The 19,220-nt window shown below is 34.6% G+C and overlaps 2 protein-coding genes across 2 annotated transcripts; one reads left to right on the top strand and one right to left on the bottom strand.

The window, feature by feature from the left end:
* Window positions 1-34: 34 nt before the first annotated feature.
* Window positions 35-6,272, bottom strand: APG10 (Aldolase-type TIM barrel family protein). Its single transcript, XM_020369841.3, has 8 exons — window positions 6,071-6,272; window positions 5,928-5,989; window positions 5,648-5,849; window positions 4,070-4,155; window positions 3,525-3,626; window positions 3,092-3,225; window positions 626-674; window positions 35-362 (listed from the first exon to the last, which is right to left on the bottom strand). Exons 1-8 carry the CDS (start codon window positions 6,177-6,179, stop codon window positions 186-188), a joined length of 921 nt encoding a protein of 306 aa, XP_020225430.2. The 5' UTR covers window positions 6,180-6,272; the 3' UTR covers window positions 35-185.
* Window positions 6,273-8,458: 2,186 nt separating this feature from the next.
* On the top strand, window positions 8,459-11,785 carry LOC109808842 (Iron-sulfur cluster biosynthesis family protein). Its single transcript, XM_020371994.2, has 4 exons — window positions 8,459-8,750; window positions 10,070-10,200; window positions 10,279-10,387; window positions 11,465-11,785. The coding sequence occupies exons 1-4, from the start codon at window positions 8,577-8,579 to the stop codon at window positions 11,528-11,530; spliced, it is 480 nt and encodes a 159-aa protein (XP_020227583.1). The 5' UTR covers window positions 8,459-8,576; the 3' UTR covers window positions 11,531-11,785.
* The last annotated feature ends 7,435 nt before the right edge of the window (window positions 11,786-19,220 follow it).

Here is a 19,220-nt window from a genome sequence, read left to right as displayed (position 1 = left end):
TAGATAATAATCATGTCAAAATCACACTAGTGAGTGAAGGTAAATGCTGAAATCATAAAAAATAAAAAAATAAATAAAAAGTTGTTACAAAAACTCTCCTGATACACAGTTAAACACCTAGAGAAACACCAAAAACAGATCCTTGCTCACCAGTTCCTGCCCCCAACAAGTCTAAATCATACTAATTAAACTACAGAGGCCTTTTGCTGGGTATGCCAAGCTACAACCTCTTCATAAGCTAAGTTTCCCCCAAAAATATCCAAGGCACTGCCCACAGTAACATCCACACGCCCCATTCCGGCAGTTTTTATCCTCTCTAGATCAGCCATTCCAGTCACACCACCAGCATAAGTAACAGGAATCTGAAAACCAAAACTCATCAATAATATCCACACTTTCAAATGGTTTCAAGAGAAACACAATGGAAATCTGATGTAACTCAAGTTTTTAACCGTTAGTCAACATTCCAGAGCCAGTCTTTCAAACAGTGAAAAGATATTTTCCTACATTAACCACTCCTAAACAGAACAGAAATGCACAAACTCCTTTACTTATTATGATATTCAGGCAATTTAAAAACTTTGTTGCATTGCAGTAGTTGAAAATAAAATTAAGGGCTACCAACCGGTGAATGTTTGCCAAGCAAAGCCACAAGCTCTTCATCAATTCCCAGCCTACAAGGAAATTTTGTTTATCATCACATGTATTTTCAATGCATGCATATGGAGTTGATTTTTCATTTTCGGAAATAAATTTTGGTTGATCTAGAAAACACCTATAGATTGCTAGATATATTCTTTAATTAATATTTTGAAATAACTACCAGAACAGGTAATTTGAAATACAATCACACAATACTTTGATTGAAGTACAGAATTTAGTTTTTTGTTTAATTAACGTTTGATTTAACAAGAAAACAAATGATATGGGGTAGACAAAACTGATGGAAACAATAATAGTTAATGCAATTAGGTATTAGTATATTCATATATCACATGGTAAAATACATTTAATGCTCATGGGTATTCGTGTCTAATAATGTGTGGCCATACAAGAAAAGACTATAAAAAATGTTGTATATAAGATATTTGTGACCACAATAGAAGAAAAGATGACAAAAAATCAGTTAGGGCAATTCGGACATATGCGAAGAAGGCCACTAGATGTGCGAGTGAAAAGAGTAGATTGTATGTTTTTTAATTTAACCTTTGGAAAATGGGGGAAAGGCGACCAAGAAAGATATTGGAGGAATTTAGTAAGAGAGATCTCATACTGAATAATGAACCTATTGGATATAAATTATAAGCACTTTTGAGAGCTTTTCTACTAAAAAAAAGAGTATTTTCTAGTAAAGAAACTCTCAAAAACACTTCTAAGCATGTATCTAAACACACCCAATATCCCTAAGAATTTGGTCTTTAACCAAGTTCAATGGCATCCTTCAATCCAGTAGACCTCACTTAGTGAAGAATGCGGATGATATCCATGACCTATGTACTACATTCACTTGAATAGTAAAGAATTTTCATCTTTAAATTCTCTCTTTCTCTCTAAATTCTCCCCCTCTAAGTTCAATATGGTAGCAAAGGGTTACCATCCATCATAGCCTGTCCTGTCACGATTCCACTGCCAAGTTCCCTTCAAATTTGGGACTCCCTTTTTTCTACTTTCTCTCTACTGCGGTTTCCTCACCCTGCTTTTTAGTATCCTAAAACACAAATCCCAGCCATTTTCTCTCCCAAGTTATTTCTTTGTCAGTGGTTTTCTATTTCATGTCTCCTTTGTTTTGACAACTCTGCTTAGCATTCTCCTCCACTGTATTGTCTCTTCCGGCACATTCAGTCACTCTTTTGGCAACTGTTTCATAGTCCACCAGACACGAAAAATTTTCTCACAAGCTATCACCATTGGCAACTTCTCTGATGACCTGCTGCTCTCTCAGTGACTTTCCAGCATCTTGTGACAATCTACAAGTACAACCATTGTCAAATTTTTAGTGACATGCAACTGCGGATGGCTTTTCCCGCAACTTTTTTCCCTAGCAATTTTCAGCTGCATCAACTGTGTCAATTTCCAACTGCATCCATTTCCAGCTGTGTTAATTTCCAACTACCGTTATATTGTTCAGTGGTTTATCTAACCCTGCCTTATGTTGCTTTTTCAACCATGTTTACTGGATACAATATTACTAAAAAGGAGAGGGTTTATCTCTGACAAGTTTAAAGCTTAATCAGCTTTAGCTTGACGCGGAATGTTAGAAATAATAATAGTTAATGCACTTAGCGTTCATGGGCATTAGTCTCTAGGGAGTTGCACTCCGTTGATATTAACCAAGGAAATAGTCTCCACCAAATTCATCAGGAGTCTATATAAATGGATGATATGCAGAACCTATGAACTGCAATCCCTTGAATAATAAAGCCTTTTCAATCCCTAAGTTCTCTCTTTCTCTCTAAATTCCCCCCTTCTAAATCCATCAATTTATCTTATCAAATTTAACTTGTTTATTTCAAAACTATTAATTAATAATATAAATACCGATATAATTAGTGTAGGTCTGATTCCAAAACAATTTCTTTAAGCACAAAATCAGAAGTTAATCTTCAACTGAACTATTTCGATGGCATTCATACAGAATAAAAATTTGTGCTTAAATTTGATATTATCAACAATCCAAATTATGCTATTAAAAACTATTTGATTATTCCACTCAATCCAGTGAACTTGAGATGACGAAAAAACGAGAAACATTTAGGTGAATCTCATTCTCAAATTAATTGTCAATATTTATCATATGAAAGTGGAGCCTATCAGATATTAGGAAAAGTGGGAATGAAACAAGGATGTATATGGAGATTGTCAGATTGAGATCTAAGCAAGAATAGAATGTAAAGATCTTTAATATGTCTTTTAGCAGCAATGACAAAACCAAGAAATAAACAGAACATGTTACATACAGAACACTTTTCTATTTCTTTTGGGATAGATTAGCAAGTATTTTATCAAATATGGATTTGTCACTCCTAATTCTATAACTAGAATCTTTGTCCTTATATGAAGTTATTTTAAGACATTAAAAATTGTTTCTTACTTCTTCCCTTCAACATCAACACCATGAACCAGAAACTCATCAGCAAAGTTGGCAAGAAATTGCATTACATCAGGCTCCACAAAAACATCACTGAACTTCTGCCATCTATCAGTGACAATTGCATATTTACCATCCTGACCATCAAAAACCATGAGTGCTTAAAAAAATTTCAACTAAATGATCAGAAAGCATAAAAATATAGGGACCTGTAGATAAACATCATAAAATTGTCTTGACTGTTCACACTTCAAGTGTGCCAAATTATTAATACACAAAACTATTTCCTAATTACTGATGACTTCCCCAGTTCCCCCAGCTTACATGGATGGTACTGCTCTAGAGTATTTGAACACTTTTAGCCAAGTATTAAAAATATTCACTTTTCTTCTGGTACGACTTTTTCTTGAACAAATTTACAGTCAAATATTAGTACCTTTTTTCTGCAACTGAGATCCAAAACAAGCCTCTCTTTTCCAACAATTTGAACAAGATCTTTTAGCCTTCCAAGATCCATTTGTCCATTATTGAATACATACTGCAAATACAGAATCAATAAATATAATGTCTAAAATAATCTTCCATTAACAAATGCCAAATCAAGTTTTCTTCAGTGAGATAATCAGTGAGTTGATTTAACAGAAATCAAGATTGGAGATGACCCCCCATGGAAATTAATGAGTTTTTCTAGCAACCTGACAAATATATGGTCTTTTCTGTGCTTTAATTTTCAGTCTACAATTGAAATAAAAAAATATATATAAATATATATATATATTGAAAAGAAAGGAAAACTGTTCTTCATGATTGCAGATCAACCCTATTTATAATGTGCAAAGGTATTTGAAAGTGCATTTAAGTAGGACGCCCTGTCCATAAACATTTAATGAGACATTTTTTTCTGTCTATGTGTATTGGATAAATGATACTGGAACTAAAACATTGAACAATGCTAAAAAGGAGAAAAGAGATATAGCTTACAGATGTAACAATGACATGGCTTGCTCCTTCCTCAATGTAACTCAAACAATTGTCAGAATTTATTCCTCCTCCAACTTGAAGACCGCCTAAATTTTACCAGTCCTCCACAGTAAGTTCAGCAGAGGAAAAATCTGTAAGTTTTAAAGATACCATCAACCATAAAAGACAGGGGATGCAGTATCAAGGCATAGAAAAGGCACTTTTAAGTTTTAAAGACTGTACAATTAGTTTTATGTCAACAAAAAGGCCAAAGCAGAAAAAAGCCACCCAATAGATGACTATTACAAAAAATATGCAGAACATTTGCCAAATAATTTATGTCCTGTATCTTTTCACTTAACTAATTTAGATTTTAAATTCAATCCACGGTTACACTACAGTGAGAGGAAACAACAGCCACCATATCGTTATAGTTTTATAGCAACTACTTTTTATTTATTAATAATTAGTGAGCTTCTAAAGAGTTATTTAGATAGGTGACACCCTATAACTAACCAATAGTGCAAAACTTCTTAAGATAGTGTGTTTGAAATTCACTAATTGAAGAGCTCTTAACTTTTTTAACTTCTTGAGAGAGCACTTCAAAAAACCAAAACAATCAGTTCCCTAAGATAACTGTGTAGGCATGTACCCAAACATGTACTAAGTGGTTGAAAATCATTTATTTATTTATGTAGATGATTAGTTCCATTATGTTAGCAATAAATTTTCTAATACTCTCTGACACGCATTTACCTTGTGGGTGAAATTCATGAGTCCCGCTAAACATATTGCTCTCATTTTTCATATGACGGGGCTCATTCACAAACCAGTAGAATTCACATGAATTTCAACCAAATGAAGAAAAAACGTTGAAACTAAAGAAGTGCATTGCCAGCACTCCTCTTGATTGCATTTGTCATAAGTTTGAAATCAAAGAAACATCCTACATCACGGTCAACGAGCATCATATTCTAAAACTAATTATCTGTAGAGCTTGTTTGGATTAATTTTTCTATAAGCATTTATAAAAGAAAAAAAAAATAAGAAGAAAAAATGAAATAAGTTTCTGTATAAGCTAAAATTAGTTTATCTATAAATTAAAAATAAGATTTTGGAGAAGCTAACATGAGAGATCTTCTACAAATTAGCTTATGCATATTCTAATTTTGAATTATGAAGAAGTTTATTTTATTTTCCTTTCTTAGAGTCTATTTAGATAAACTTATCTAAGAACACTTCTAGGAGAAAAAAGTAGGAAAAAAAGCATGTAATAAACTTCTCTATAAGATAAAACAAGCTTACACATATGTTAAAAATCAATTTTTGGAAAAACACCACGAGAGAGTGTCTAGAGATTAACTTATGCATAAGCTAATTTTAACTTATTAAAGCACTAATTTCATTTTTTTTTCTTCCTATTTCTATTCTCCAAGAAGTGCTTCCGGAGAAGTTAATCCAAAGAGACCCTTTCTTTTACACTCTTATAAGTGATTCTAGAAAAAGTTAAACCAAACATGTGATGGTGATGCTATAAACATTAAACACGAATGCGAGAAATGAGTGGTAGCAAATAGAAAGTGGTAACAAGAACAATACCGGGATAAGCATGCAATGCTTGAAGCGCAGCAGCTTTGCTGAAAGGGTCAGCACCGAGCATGATGACGTGGCCGCCGGTGAGTCCGTCTCGTTTGTAAAGCGCAGCATACTCCGCCGCCGACTTGTCAGACTCAAAATTGGTGACAGGATCCGACCCTTTCAAATCCTGAAGGGTGGACCCCACAATTTGCTTCACTTTCCCCTGCCATAAAACGCAGCGTTTCACTCAATCAGAGAAAAAGGGATTGATTCAGAGAAAGAGGAAGACGGTGGTAGCTACCTTGTGGATATCGATGCAGGGGCGGAATTGAACGGCGCATTGAATGGACGGTGGAGATGTTCCTGTGGAGTGGAAAAGAGATTAGAGAGGAATGATAAAGAAAAATCAGATACATACATGAGAGAGAGAGAGAGAGAAGTTACTGGAAGGTGTCGAAAGAGGGTTGAGAGTAACAGAAGGAAGCTTATTGCCGCGAGAGATGGGTGAGTTGATGCAAAGACGGAAGGAACGAGGTGCAGCGAGGTTACGCATTCTCGATGATCGGAGCTACGCTGTAATGGCGACTGCAATTGAACACACCACTGTTGAGTTGTTAAGTTGGGTTGGAAACTCAGAGTCAAAGTGAGAAAAGAGAAGGATGGTGACAATAAATTAAGGAGAAATTCTATGCTACCCATCTTATTTGAGAGGGTACCGGTATAGTTTTTTATATTTTATATTTTATATTTTTAATAATTTATTTAAATAATATTTATGATATTTTATTCTTTTAATTTTTAAATTATTTAGTTATTTTATTTTTATTTTATATAATTTAATTTATTTGTAATAATATTATTATATATTTAAATAGTTTAGTTTTAATAATTTTTTAAGTATATTTTTATCTTTTTCACTTAAAATTTTTGAATTTCTATATTTTAATTTTAATAATTTTTTAAGTATATTTTTTATTTTTTTGTCTTAAATTTTTGAATTTTTATATTATAATTTTAATAATTTTTTATTTCTATTATTTATTTATTTTTAATATTTTATAATATTATTGAAATTCTATAATTTTAATCTCTATAATTTTATCTTACTTTTTATTTTATAAGTATAATTTAGATTATTCATTTTATAATTAAATTAATTTTTTTAAAATCTTTTATGAGTTTATATAAAAAAATGTATGGAAACTCCTCATTTTTTAAGGGTACTGTAGCAACTCCTTAAATTAAGAGGATGAATGGGCAATGGCAAGATTCTTGCTAATTTGTTTTTCAAAATTTATTTATTTATAATTATTATATTAACACTCATTTTCTAACAATTTTAAATTCATTAAAAATCATATATTTGAGTATACATGTAATTAGTACCTTTCTTAATTTAATAATACAACTTATCAAAATTTGAAATTTTTTCCCTTCAAAAAAAAAATTTGGAATTTTTTAATAATTTTAATGAATCATAAAATGTAAATAAAAAAAATTGTTAAAAAGTGCTACCATTTTATAAGAAATAAAGAGTAAATTACAACAAAACATCTTTTATGTAGTTAAAAAGTGTTCATGTAGTATTTTAAAAAGAAAAAACAATTAAGAGATTAAGAATCAAACAAATAATTTAGTATTTATATTTAAATGTATGTTATCCAGATAAAATTCTAATTTTAGTTAGAAAATAATACTAATCATACTTAACCTGTGTTTTAGTTTTGATCTATAATAAAATGCATGGTTAAATTTTTATTTTATTAATATTTTAAAATATTAAGCAAATTAAACATTAAAATGGTGTATTTTAATAATTAAATAAAAATATTTCAAAAATAACAAGATTTTTAATTGTTTATTTATTATATGTTAAAATAAAAAAAATGTAAATAGAGTCAGATAAGAAAACTTTTTCGATGTTAATTTTTTAATACAATTTAATATGTTTTCAATAAATAAAAAAAACATAGATGACATTCGACAAAAGTAAGTGTATATTAATTTATTAATAATGTATATTATAATTTTATAAATTAAAATAAAATAGACAAATGGAAATAAGGACAGCAAGAATTTTTTTTCTCCAAAAATCGTCCTCAAATGACAGAAAAATATAAATAGTAAAAAAGAATAATGAAAATAAGAGAGTCAGTCACAATTAAAAAAAGAAAAGAGTATTAAATTATCTTCCCAGTTGTCACAATGAATTTTAGCAACTATTATCATATATTAAAAAAAATGTAAAACAGAGTATTCATAAAAATAAAAAAAAAGTAAAACAAAGTAATAAAATAGACATTTAAAATAGTCTATTTAATTTAACATTTTATCTGATAATATAATTTTAATTAAACATTCTATTAAATATTACACACGCGAAAAAAAATCCAAACCAATAAATCAATTAACTCAATTTGTCCTTTTTACGCGTTGTATTAGATTTAATATATAAATTGAACTATACTAATCATAAAGTTTAACCATAAAACTCAATTTAGAGTTTGTTTGAGTATAAATAAGAGGACTTTTAAGACTATAAAAATAAAATATATTTTTAATTGAAGATTTTTTAAAAACAATTTTAAACTTAACCTTTTTAGATGTGATGTAAAAAAAAGCTATTTAAGTTAAACGAGTAAATTAAGCCACTTTGACATGCATGTGTTGATTGTGTACTTTCATTCTAAAATTTAATTTACATAATAATCATAATATAATATTAATTAATCTATTTGAGCGTGGGATGAGTTGGTAAATTATGAGCCGTTGGATCCTTCCGCCAACGAGGTGATGGAATCCACCACAATAGAAAACAAAACACCTACGTTGTGTGGCTGCGCTATACGCTACCGTGAAATAACAAACGCAATCTCAGACAACATCGTTCATTTCATTTCACTTTCATTTTCATTTTCATTTGATTTGCGAGACAACATAAGAACGATCAATGATTCGAAGCCTCGCTTTGCAATTGGCAGCACGATTCCGACACAACCACAACCTTGTGCGGTTTTCTTCATCTGCTTCTGCTTCTGCTTCTGCTTCTGCTTCGACTCTTCACCATGCCACTCCCTCTTCTTCTTCCGCTGAGCCCGTTCACATCACCCAAAACTGCGTGCGAGTATGTTCCCTAATTTTATTATTATTATTTTTATTTTTATTTTTATCATTTATGGGATCCAACTATTTTCTATGCGCACCTGAAAGTCTGAAACCAAAGAAAGAAACGATATTCAAGCTTGCCTATTCTTTTTCTGCAATTTCATGATATATTTTTTTTAACAAATTGATGGTCACTGTTTAATAGAATGGAAATTTTTATTTTTTTCTTCATGGGTGATACTGATAGCTATTGGTTTGGTCATGTGAATAGTGACTCGATTTGTATTTGGCAACTGCAAAAATGGGGGTTCAATAGCACTTTTTTTTTTTTCATCAATGAAATAAATATATATATATATATATATATATATATATATATATATATATATATATATATATATATATATATATATATATATATATAAATTGTTGTTTGTCAGATATATCCAGTTCTCATGTGTTGAAGAATATATTTGAAGATTTGGTCCTTAATCGAGTCGAATGGATTCTGTGTCGTGTAATCTATGTAATCGACCTAACTTAATGGGATTAGACGAATAAGACTTTTGTTGTTGTTGTTGTTTGATATATAATACTAGTTTGGGATTTGGGAAAGACATGAACATGCTTTATTCAGTGGATTCTTCACTGTCATAAGTTTCAAGTATGCCTCAGGTCATTGGAATAAGTTATGTAACTGTTGTTTCGATGATGCAGGTTGTGCCAAGTGCCAACAGCTTGTAGCATTTTATAGTCCTTATTATATTTGATTATACTAACTTGAGTACTAGAAGCTATGGTGAGAAGTTAGAACTTGAGAAGCATAGCTGACTCAAGTGGGAAACTTAGTCGGTTTTCATCGTAATGAAAGAAACTAACGAGCCATTTGATTTCAGAAAACATTTCTGTTTTTGCTTTTATATACAAAAATGTCACATTGTTTACTCTTTATCTCCTGCTTTCAAAAGTTTGTTGAAGACAGAAAATGAAAACAAGAAACAAAGTGGAAAAATAAATAAATAAATGTGACATTTTTGTAATTAAAAAAGAAAAAAAAATTCTCAAACTAAACAACCCCTCGGACACCCTTGTCTCTCCAACTAGAGGGGTAGATGCATGATTCCTTCTGCATTCCATAATCCATTGTCTTGCTTCAGTAGTTAGCGATGACCTATTGTTTTGTTTAAACTTTGAATCCATGAAATTTATATTTAGTTTGATTCATGGACCCTCACCCCCATGCCTGTGATTTCATAATGTATAAGTCACAGAAACTATATATCACTACAAGTCATCAATACTGTTATTGATTCATTTCTACAACTTAATATGTTATAGAGAATGAAGGAACTGGAAGCTAATGAATCATCAACAGATGGAAAAGTGCTTCGTTTGAGTGTGGAAACTGGTGGATGTTCTGGATTCCAGTATGTTTTTAATCTGGAGGACAGAATCAACTCAGATGATAGGTATTACCTTTTCCCAGTCAAATTTCAAGGATGATATGCAAGCCCTTGTTTTTACAACTTCTATTATGACATTGGCAGAGTTTTTGAGAAAGAAGGAATTAAATTGGTCGTTGACAACTTATCGTACGATTTTGTAAAAGGGGCAACTGTTGATTATGTTGAGGAGCTAATCCGTTCGGCATTCGTGGTAAGTCTAGTACACTTGTGAGCTGTGCATAAATTATTGTCTTCATATTTTCACTCCACCCTTATTTTGGCGTGGAACTTTATGATTTAGCTAACAACTAGAGAAGAATAGTTCTTTGTTCACGTTTGGAACTGATTGCTTTTGAGAAATAATTGTTTCCTTTTACTTTTCAAAAGCTCTTTTAAATTTACAAAAAAGAAAATTCCTCAAAATAATCTAATCCAAACATGCACTTGAGTATATTTTTCTTGGGAATTTTTTGGAAAAAACACTAGCGACTCATATCTTTAGCTCTTTTAGTAATGGATGCATATGTTAAAAAAGACCTGAAGGCAGCTTATTTCTGCAAGTGTTTATCAAAGTGATTATTGGCTTGTTGCTGATTTGCATGTGTTAGCTTGTGTTATGAGATCCGTTTCATTGGTGTTCAATGGAAGTTTTACACATTCCAATGCACAATTGTAAAAGGAATGCAAGTGTTGGATTGGCATTACGTTGGATGGCACACACTTAATAGTGAGTTTGAATTGGAGAACATTTCACTGATATCTTATGGTTCAGTTTTCCCAGGACATTAAGCCCTTTTCAATCTTTTGAAATCTTGGAATTTTCAAACTGCGAAAGAATTTGGGAATTTATCTGAAATTTTTCAGAAAACTTTCGTAAGTGAACCTGATACAGTTTCTCTTAATCTTAATAGATTTGACTTGATTTGTAATCAACCAAGAAATACCTTTAGATGCTTTTGTTCTGTAAGAAAAATCGGTGATGACCACCTGTGATCAAGTTATTTGGGTCTACTCTCGATTAATTTCACATGTTTTCTCTTTTGTTTCATTTCATGGTTGTGTTTAAAGAGAGTTTTGCCGCAGAACCCTAAAAGTGGTGTGTATGGTCTTTAGAGAAGTATTGATGTTCAATTCAGATAAGTGTTGGTACACTAATATGCATATGAGGAGTGTAGCGGTGAGAAGGAGCATGTGTTTATCATTACTCTGTTATAAGGTTGCATATTAATATCATAAAGGTATCTAGGCGATGTCAAAATTTACAATCAGATTCTGGTTTCATATGCAGGTAACTGAAAACCCCAGTGCAGTTGGTGGTTGCAGTTGTAAAAGTTCCTTCATGGTGAAACAGTAGTGATTTTTGCTAGTCCTTTTGACCCTTCACCCACTGCTGAGATATTCATTGTAACCAATTTTTGGTTCTTTTATACCTCTAAAAGGACGATTCATTGAACTCAAGATAAATTTTATTGCTTGTACAATGATCTCAATGTAAGATGACTTTGTCCTTGTAACAAGTTATCCATTATGCATTCATGGAACTCAGATATCAACAGGATTTTTACAGCTGATCCATAAAAGAAAAGGTGTGTCAACCTTCTTGGTCTAACCCGGTTTGGCATTACTATTTCTGTTGTAATTCAAAATTCTAGTGAAATTAGTACGTGTTTACTATTGCATTGTGTCAAAGTTGATCCATATCCACAAAAGCAAATATCTATAGATTCTGCATCTTTAGGATTGTTTTGCCGTGATTTTTACCTCTAAACACACATCCAAGAAGGGATACCAAACACACACTTAGGCTTCCAAGTCATTATAAATGTTGCAGTATAAATGACAATGACTTAGCTTAGACACTGTCAGTTAATCATAAATTGTGTAGCGTATACTATCTTGTTGAAGTCACGGGGAAGCATGAACACAATATTGCAGTTGTAGTCACAATATTATCGTTTTGAACTACTTGCAACCGCAAATAGCTCGTGTCGTAACCCGAAAATTTCCGATCTTGCGACCTATGGTTTAAACATCCTTTTAAAGATCTCATCAATTAAAGAATGTCCGGACACCAGACTAATCCTTAATCAATGGTTTTGAAAATAGGTTCTATGGAGTCGTCACTAATGTTTTACTTAAAACATTAGAAAAAGAAAAGAATTTTAAAAGATCCAATAATGGCCTTGATAACCAGAATTGGGTTCGGAGATCGGTTACGTGTAAGGAAGGTATTAAGCACCCTTACAACGCCCTAAATCGGTACCCTATGATGAAGTTAATGCGATAAGAAATAATAAATTAAATATTATATCCCCTTTTATTGATGATTATTTACATGATTTAAAATTTAAATTAAACAATTGACTCTAAAATATCTACATGATTGCTCTTAATATAAACAATATTTATTAAATATAAGAAATAAAAGAGAGAGAAGAAAATTGATCAAAATACCTCGTAGCAAGCTTTGTTAGATCTTCCAATATGAAAATTGTAGGTGCTTTATGGCAACCTTTCACACTACACAAATGCCTCACAATATTCAAGAAATACAATAGGAGAGAGAGAGAGAAAAAGAGAGAAATTTCGAGCTCTAGAGAGTGCTGGACGAAATTTTCGGGGTCCGGAGAAATGAGCCCCAGCCGTCTATTTATAGACTTTAGAAGGGGGGTCCAGAACGGCCCGTTCCAAAATTGGAACGGCCGTTCTGGATATGGCCGTTGTGCCTTAATTTGGACCTTGGAACGGCCCGTTCTGAAACCGGAACGGCCCGTTCCGGGGAACCAGAACAGCCCGTTCTGATTTCAGAACAGCCCGTTCTGGGGTCCAAATTCAGCACACATGATTGGTCTGGAACGGCCTTAGAACGGCTCATTCCAGATTTAGGAACGGCCCGTTTCGGACCCGTTCCAAATAAGCTTTTACCCCTTTTTGGAGGAGTTTGGAACGGCCTGTTCCAATCTTGGAACGGCCCGTTCCAATCTCGGAACAGCCCGTTCCAAATTAGGGTTCTTGGCTTTTTGGGAGCCTCGAAACGGCCCGTTCCGGACCTTGGAACGACCTGTTCCGATTTTGGAACGGCTCGTTCCGGGCCCATAAAAATATTTAATCTGTGCTTTTGGGCCCTCTGAAGTCTTGTCTTCTCGTTGGCATGCTTCGGGAGCTCCTTCCCTTCGTAACAGAGATCCATGTCCTTGTTTGTGTGCCCCCGGACGAAATTGGGTGTCTACAGCTGCCCCTCTTTACTTGTCCTTTGGAATAGTAATGTGTTGCTTTTCCAAAGGCAAGGAAAGACGTAGACATTTCGTTCGGGTCTTCTCTTCGTCTCTTTGGTGCTTCTGCATTGTTTCCCTTGTGATAGTGAGGTGAAAATTCAGATCTTCACTCTTGTTTTGACAATAGATACCTTCACGTTGTTTCCTTCGGGTAGACGGTGTTCCCTATATCCTTGTCCCATGGAGCAACTGAGTGTTGGATTGTATGCTCTTTTAGGTGTCAAGGATGGTGAACCGAAACATCTAAGCTTCAAGACCCATGTGAATGCCCCATGTCGCTTCTTGTGTCCTGAATCTTCTCCTTTGCTTCAGTAGTGTAGATGCCCCCACACCATTTCTTTCGAGTAGATGGTGTTTGCCCATATCCTTGTCCCTAAGAGCAACTGAGTGTTGGTTTATATGCTCCGTCGGGTGATAAGGATGGTAAACCGAAATATCTAGGCTTCTAGTCTTGATGTAGATGCTTCCTACTGCTTCTGCTTGTCTCATGGTAGTGTGTTTCTTTATTTGTGGCTTGTTAAAGAGGGAGTATATTATGAGCTCAGCCTCTCCAGGCTGGACTGATATTTCGGGCTTCAGTCGGCCCACTACTAGTTTTGGGGTCTAGCAACCCTTACTGATCTTGTACTAGTTTTGAGGATCTAGCAACCTTTTCTGATCTTGTATTAGTTTTGGGGATCTAGCAACCCTTACTGATCTTGTACTAGTTTTGAGGATCTAGCAACCTTTTCTGATCTTGTACTAGTTTTGGGGATCTAGCAACCCTTACTGATCTTGTACTAGTTTTAGGGATCTAGCAACCCTTACCGATCTTGTACTAGTTTTAGGGATCTAGCAACCCTTACTGATCTTGTACTAGTTTTGAGGATCTAGCAACCTTTACTGATCTTGTACTAGTTTTAGGGATCTAGCAACCCTTACTGATCTTGTACTAGTTTTAGGGATCTAGCAACCCTTACTGATCTTGTACTAGTTTTGGGGATCTAGCAACCCTTACTGATCTTGTACTAGTTTTAGGGATCTAGCAACCCTTACTGATCTTGTACTTGATGTCTTCTTGTTGGTGTTGTGGGATGAAAGATTGCCCCTAAATGAATGGGCAGGAGATGTTGGATGACAGAGATTCTAGTGTTGCCCCTGCCATGTGAGTATTATGATGGCTCTCCAGGCATCTTTTTGTGGTAGGTTGGTAAGAGTTTGGTATTGTTTTTGTCAATGTGAGTATTGTAATGCCTCTCCAGGCATCTGCTTGATAAGTTTTTTTTTCTGAATTTTATATTTGTTTAGCTTCGGCTTTTTCATGTTTGAAGCTTGCCTTTTTCTACTATTTTTCTAAATGCTTCGGCTTTTTCAACACGTGTGAAGCTTGCCTTTTTTCTGTTTTATTTTTTGTTGTCATCATTGGTGCAGGGATACCATCCCATGATGATGTTATTGGCTGAATCTTTATTGATGAGTATTATTTTGGAAGCCACTCCTGGCTTTGGTTAGGGAACCATTTCTAGTCTTGGCATTCTCTTAGATCATCCTTCATTCAGTTGAGGAGTAGGACGCGATGGCCTCTTCATGCTTATGAGTCTGCTTATTTGGTTGATTCTATTCCACTATTGATATGTCTTTGCTTAGTGGGCACATAGAATCACTTCATGTTGTCGTTTGCCACTGCTTGGCTCATGCTCGGCTATTTTACTTTGACGAGTGTTTTGTCCTGATGGCTCCTTCTGACCCATCACAAGTGGAATGCATGGATGCATGGATGCAATGAAAATGCAAGACAAGAATGATTCTTTTATTTATATTTTTGTGTAACGCCCTTCCATATGCTCCTAACTCATATGCATGCGATGGAGTTCATGCTCATGTGTTTATTCCTAAAGATGCAATTCATTTTTTTTATTTTTTTTATATCGGGAAATTAACCTATACGCATTAAGGTTAATGTTGACGATTTCTTTCTATCCATGTCAATCTTGATTACTATCGGGATATGTTCTTCTGAGTCCAAGCTTCAGTGGATCCTTGACTATCTAGTCGACGTGTGGTCAAGCGTCTCTAACCTCTATTTGAGGACATCTCGACCTTCCCTCTATGAGTATTCACTGTGCATTTTCCGTGTATCCTTTCTGTACCATTTTAATGCCATAAGGGTTGAGAGAAAAGAAAGAAGGGATGTTTGTATTTATTTTTTCAAAAGGGTTGTTAGAAAGGGTTTTCTCAAAAGGGGTTTTTTAGAAGAATGGCTAGCCAAGGTAGGCTTTGGTGTTTAGGGTTATCAAACAAAATGTATTTGCTACAAGGAAGCTATCATTGTTTTTTAGCCTTTTTGGAAAGTGGAGTGATGACTTAGGGTTGTGCTTTGTTTAGATGATCCCCTGATCTGCCTTTCAGTTTTCAACTCAGGTCGCTGCTTTGACGTCCTAACTTTTGCCTAGGTTACTTGAGATGTTTTCCCTAGCGGACATTTTCTTTTGATCTTTTATTTTGCCTAGGTTACCCATTTTTACTTGTGGGTTGCCTAGCAGATCTTACCCTAACTTTTGCGCAGCCCCCTTAGTGGGTTTCCTGCCGGGCCTTCATTTTTGCAGCATTCATGAGGTATGGGATGTCTTTATTTTATCAAACCCTAGTCATGTTTGAATTTCTGGTTGTTCCTTTGTTATCCTTTCCATGTTATTATTGAGTAACATCTTTGTTGCAAATACATTTTTTTTGTTAAGGGTTGATGGATGAGGCCTAGAGTGGATATTTAGAGGGAGAAGAGAAGCAAAAGAGTGTTATGGCATTTAAAACAATACTTTCAATTTACACGTGCCCCTTTAACAAAGCTCGAAGGCCCGGGCATGCCCCGAGTTCGTGATTCATACACAGAGAGATAGACAGAGGTTGCCCCCTAGAGAGTCATGAATGATTTGATGATTTCAATAGAAAACCTTTCCACTTGCTTGAACGTCGGTGTTTTCATTTGGAGTGAAACCTCTGTGAATTCTTGCTTTTTGAAGGGAATATCCAAAAATCGCCTTTCAATTTCCAACTCAAGCAGACATTGCTTTTTTTTATGTATCCCTAACTTTTGCATAGGATGTATCCTATCGGGATTTTGATTCTTTTTCCTTTACCCTAATTTTTGCCTAGGACGCCTTTTACGAGTTTTCGTCCTAGCGAGTTTTTGTCATGCAATGCCTTTATTCTTTAATTGGGTTTTGTTGTAATTCCCTAGAAGCAAGGATTCGTCCATTCTTGAGCATTCCTCCTATCCCGACAATTGTCATTTCGTCATGGGAAAGTCTCGCTGTTTGAATCGTCGATTTGGGCGTGTGATGCCCCTAATTATTGATAAGTGTTTCCTGATTTGATGTATCAGGTTCGCATTTGATTACAGTAATTTCCATTATCCGGCTAACACGCACAAATTAGATTTCCCTTTTTATTCGTATTTATTATTTACAAGGAAGACGTGTTATCTACATGAAACGTAAAATAGGATGCAAAGACATATGAGAAATTCAACGGATATCATTCTCATTGATTTTTGTTTAGGGAACATTCTTTGCATACTATTACATGAGTCTTCCATTTCTAATGAATGTATGCTAATGTACTATCTTAGGAGATGCATGATATTTATTTTTTGCCTAAATTTTATCATGTTTTTAACTAAGAGTTATGATGCATGATTTTTTTTGCTATATATATATATATATATATATATATATATATATATATATATATTTTGAAATAAACTACCCTATATGATGCTTTAGAGTTAGGGTATACAGAAGGGAATTAAAATTTTTATCATATTTTTTTCATTAATATCTACTTGTTTGTAATTCTTATCTATTTGAAATAAATAAACACAAACAAATGCAACACACATATGCTCAAACAAATGTACACCCGCGAACAGTCACGTTTAAATCCTTGGTCTGTGGTCCCTGCAAGAAAAGTGCATTGTATAGGACAGTTCTAATCTCACTGGTCTTAAGGCCCCCAAGGTGCCCCCATTATAGGGACCCAGTATCTCTGTCGCCGTCACCTGGCAAACTCTAAGGTTTGTCGCAGTATTTCGGGCTAGAGTAACCGGTTATCACCTTGAGTGTGATTTCCGACAAGGCTCGCAGGCTCCAAGGCCAAACTTGGGCCGGTCGTATGTCAACCACTCCCTATGTTTATTACCCTCATGCCCCCGGGTGTAGGGGGAACTGTTGTGTGCAAAGGTTTGTGTACAGTTTTATTCAAACAGGTGCAAAATTTAAATAAACAAACAAACAAATATTAAAGCCAAACAAATAAAACAAATAAAGTAAAGGGGAAAAATATTTATATTTATATTTTTATTTTATTAACTTCATTAATTAAATGGGCCTGACCCTCTTTAAACGTCCCCAGTGGAGTCGCCATCTGTCGCAACCCGAAAATTTCCGATCTTGCAACCTATGGTTTAAACATCCTTTTAAAGATCTCATCAATTAAGGAATGCCCGGACACCAGACTAATCCTTAATCAATGGTTTTGAAAATAGGTTCTATGGAGTCGCCACCAATGTTTTACTCAAAACATTGGAAAAAGAAAAGATTTTTAAAAGATCCAATAATGGCCTTGATAACCAGAATTGGGTTCGGGGATCGGTTACGTGTAAGGAAGGTATTAAGCACCCTTACAACGCCCTAAATCGGTACCCTATGAGGAAGTTAATGCGATAAGAAATAATAAATTAAATATTATATCCCCTTTTATTGATGATTATTTACATGATTTAAAATTTAAATTAAACAATTGACTCTAAAATATCTACATGATTGCTCTTAATATAAACAATATTTATCAAATATAAGAAATAAAAGAGAGAGAAGAAAATTGATCAAAATACCTCGTAGCAAGCTTTGTTAGATCTTCCAATATGAAAATTGTAGGTGCTTTATGGCAACCTTTCACACTACACAAATGCCTCACAATACTCAAGAAATACAATAGGAGAGAGAGAGAGAAAAAGAGAGAAATTTCGAGCTCTAGAGAGTGCTGGACGAAATTTTTGGGGTCCGGAGAAATGAGCCCCAGCTGTTTATTTATAGACTTCAGAAGGGGGGTCCAGAACGGCCCGTTCCAAAATTGGAACGGCCGTTCTGGATATGGCCGTTGTGCCTTAATTTAGACCTTGGAACGGCCCGTTCTGAAACCGGAACGGCCCGTTCCGGGGAACCAGAACGGCCCGTTCTGATTTCAGAACAGCCCGTTCTGGGGTCCAAATTCAGCACACATGATTGGTCTGGAACGGCCTTAGAACGGCCCGTTCCAGATTTAGGAACGGCCCGTTTCGGACCCGTTCCAAATAAGTTTTTACCCCTTTTTGGAGGAGTTTGGAACGGCCTGTTCCAATCTTGGAACGGCCCGTTCCAATCTCGGAACAACCCGTTCCAAATTAGGGTTCTTGGCTTTTTGGGAGCCTCGGTACGGCCCGTTCCGGACCTTGGAACGGCCCGTTCCGATTTTGGAACGGCCCGTTCCGGGCCCATAAAAATATTTAATCTGTGCTTTTGGGCTCTCTAAAGTCCTGTCTTCTCGTTGGCATGCTTCGGGAGCTCCTTCCCTTCGTAACAGAGAACCATGTCCTTGTTTGTGTGCCCCCGGACGAAATTGGGTGTCTACAGCTCGCAATTGTGGTGTGAAGTTTAATCACAAGAAATACTAGAACCAATCACAATGGAGTTGCAACAAAACTGCAACACTTTTCTATTCCATTTTATTTTTTTTGTCAGAAGTAAAAGATTT

This window comes from Cajanus cajan, chromosome 7 (genome assembly GCF_000230855.2).
Source record: "Cajanus cajan strain Asha chromosome 7, NIPB_CcT2T_4, whole genome shotgun sequence".
NCBI classification, from domain to species: domain Eukaryota; kingdom Viridiplantae; phylum Streptophyta; class Magnoliopsida; order Fabales; family Fabaceae; genus Cajanus; species Cajanus cajan.
The sequence above is the reverse complement of the archived record's forward strand: the minus strand, read 5'-3'. Positions and strand labels throughout refer to the sequence as shown.

What these genes read in the sequence shown, in the direction of transcription:
- LOC109808842 (XM_020371994.2), top strand. Translation starts at nt 8,577, where the DNA reads ATGATTCGAAGCCTCGCTTTGCAATTGGCAGCACGATTCCGACACAAC. An exon ending in TCACCCAAAACTGCGTGCGA is followed by an intron (nt 8,751 to 10,069) that starts GTATGTTCCCTA and finishes AATATGTTATAG; the next exon opens with AGAATGAAGGAACTGGAAGC. An exon ending in TAATCCGTTCGGCATTCGTG is followed by an intron (nt 10,388 to 11,464) that starts GTAAGTCTAGTA and finishes TTTCATATGCAG; the next exon opens with GTAACTGAAAACCCCAGTGC.
- APG10 (XM_020369841.3), bottom strand. Translation starts at nt 6,179, where the DNA reads ATGCGTAACCTCGCTGCACCTCGTTCCTTCCGTCTTTGCATCAACTCA. An exon ending in CCTGCATCGATATCCACAAG is followed by an intron (nt 5,850 to 5,927) that starts GTAGCTACCACC and finishes GTTTTATGGCAG; the next exon opens with GGGAAAGTGAAGCAAATTGT. An exon ending in TGCTTGGCAAACATTCACCG is followed by an intron (nt 363 to 625) that starts GTTGGTAGCCCT and finishes TTTGGTTTTCAG; the next exon opens with ATTCCTGTTACTTATGCTGG.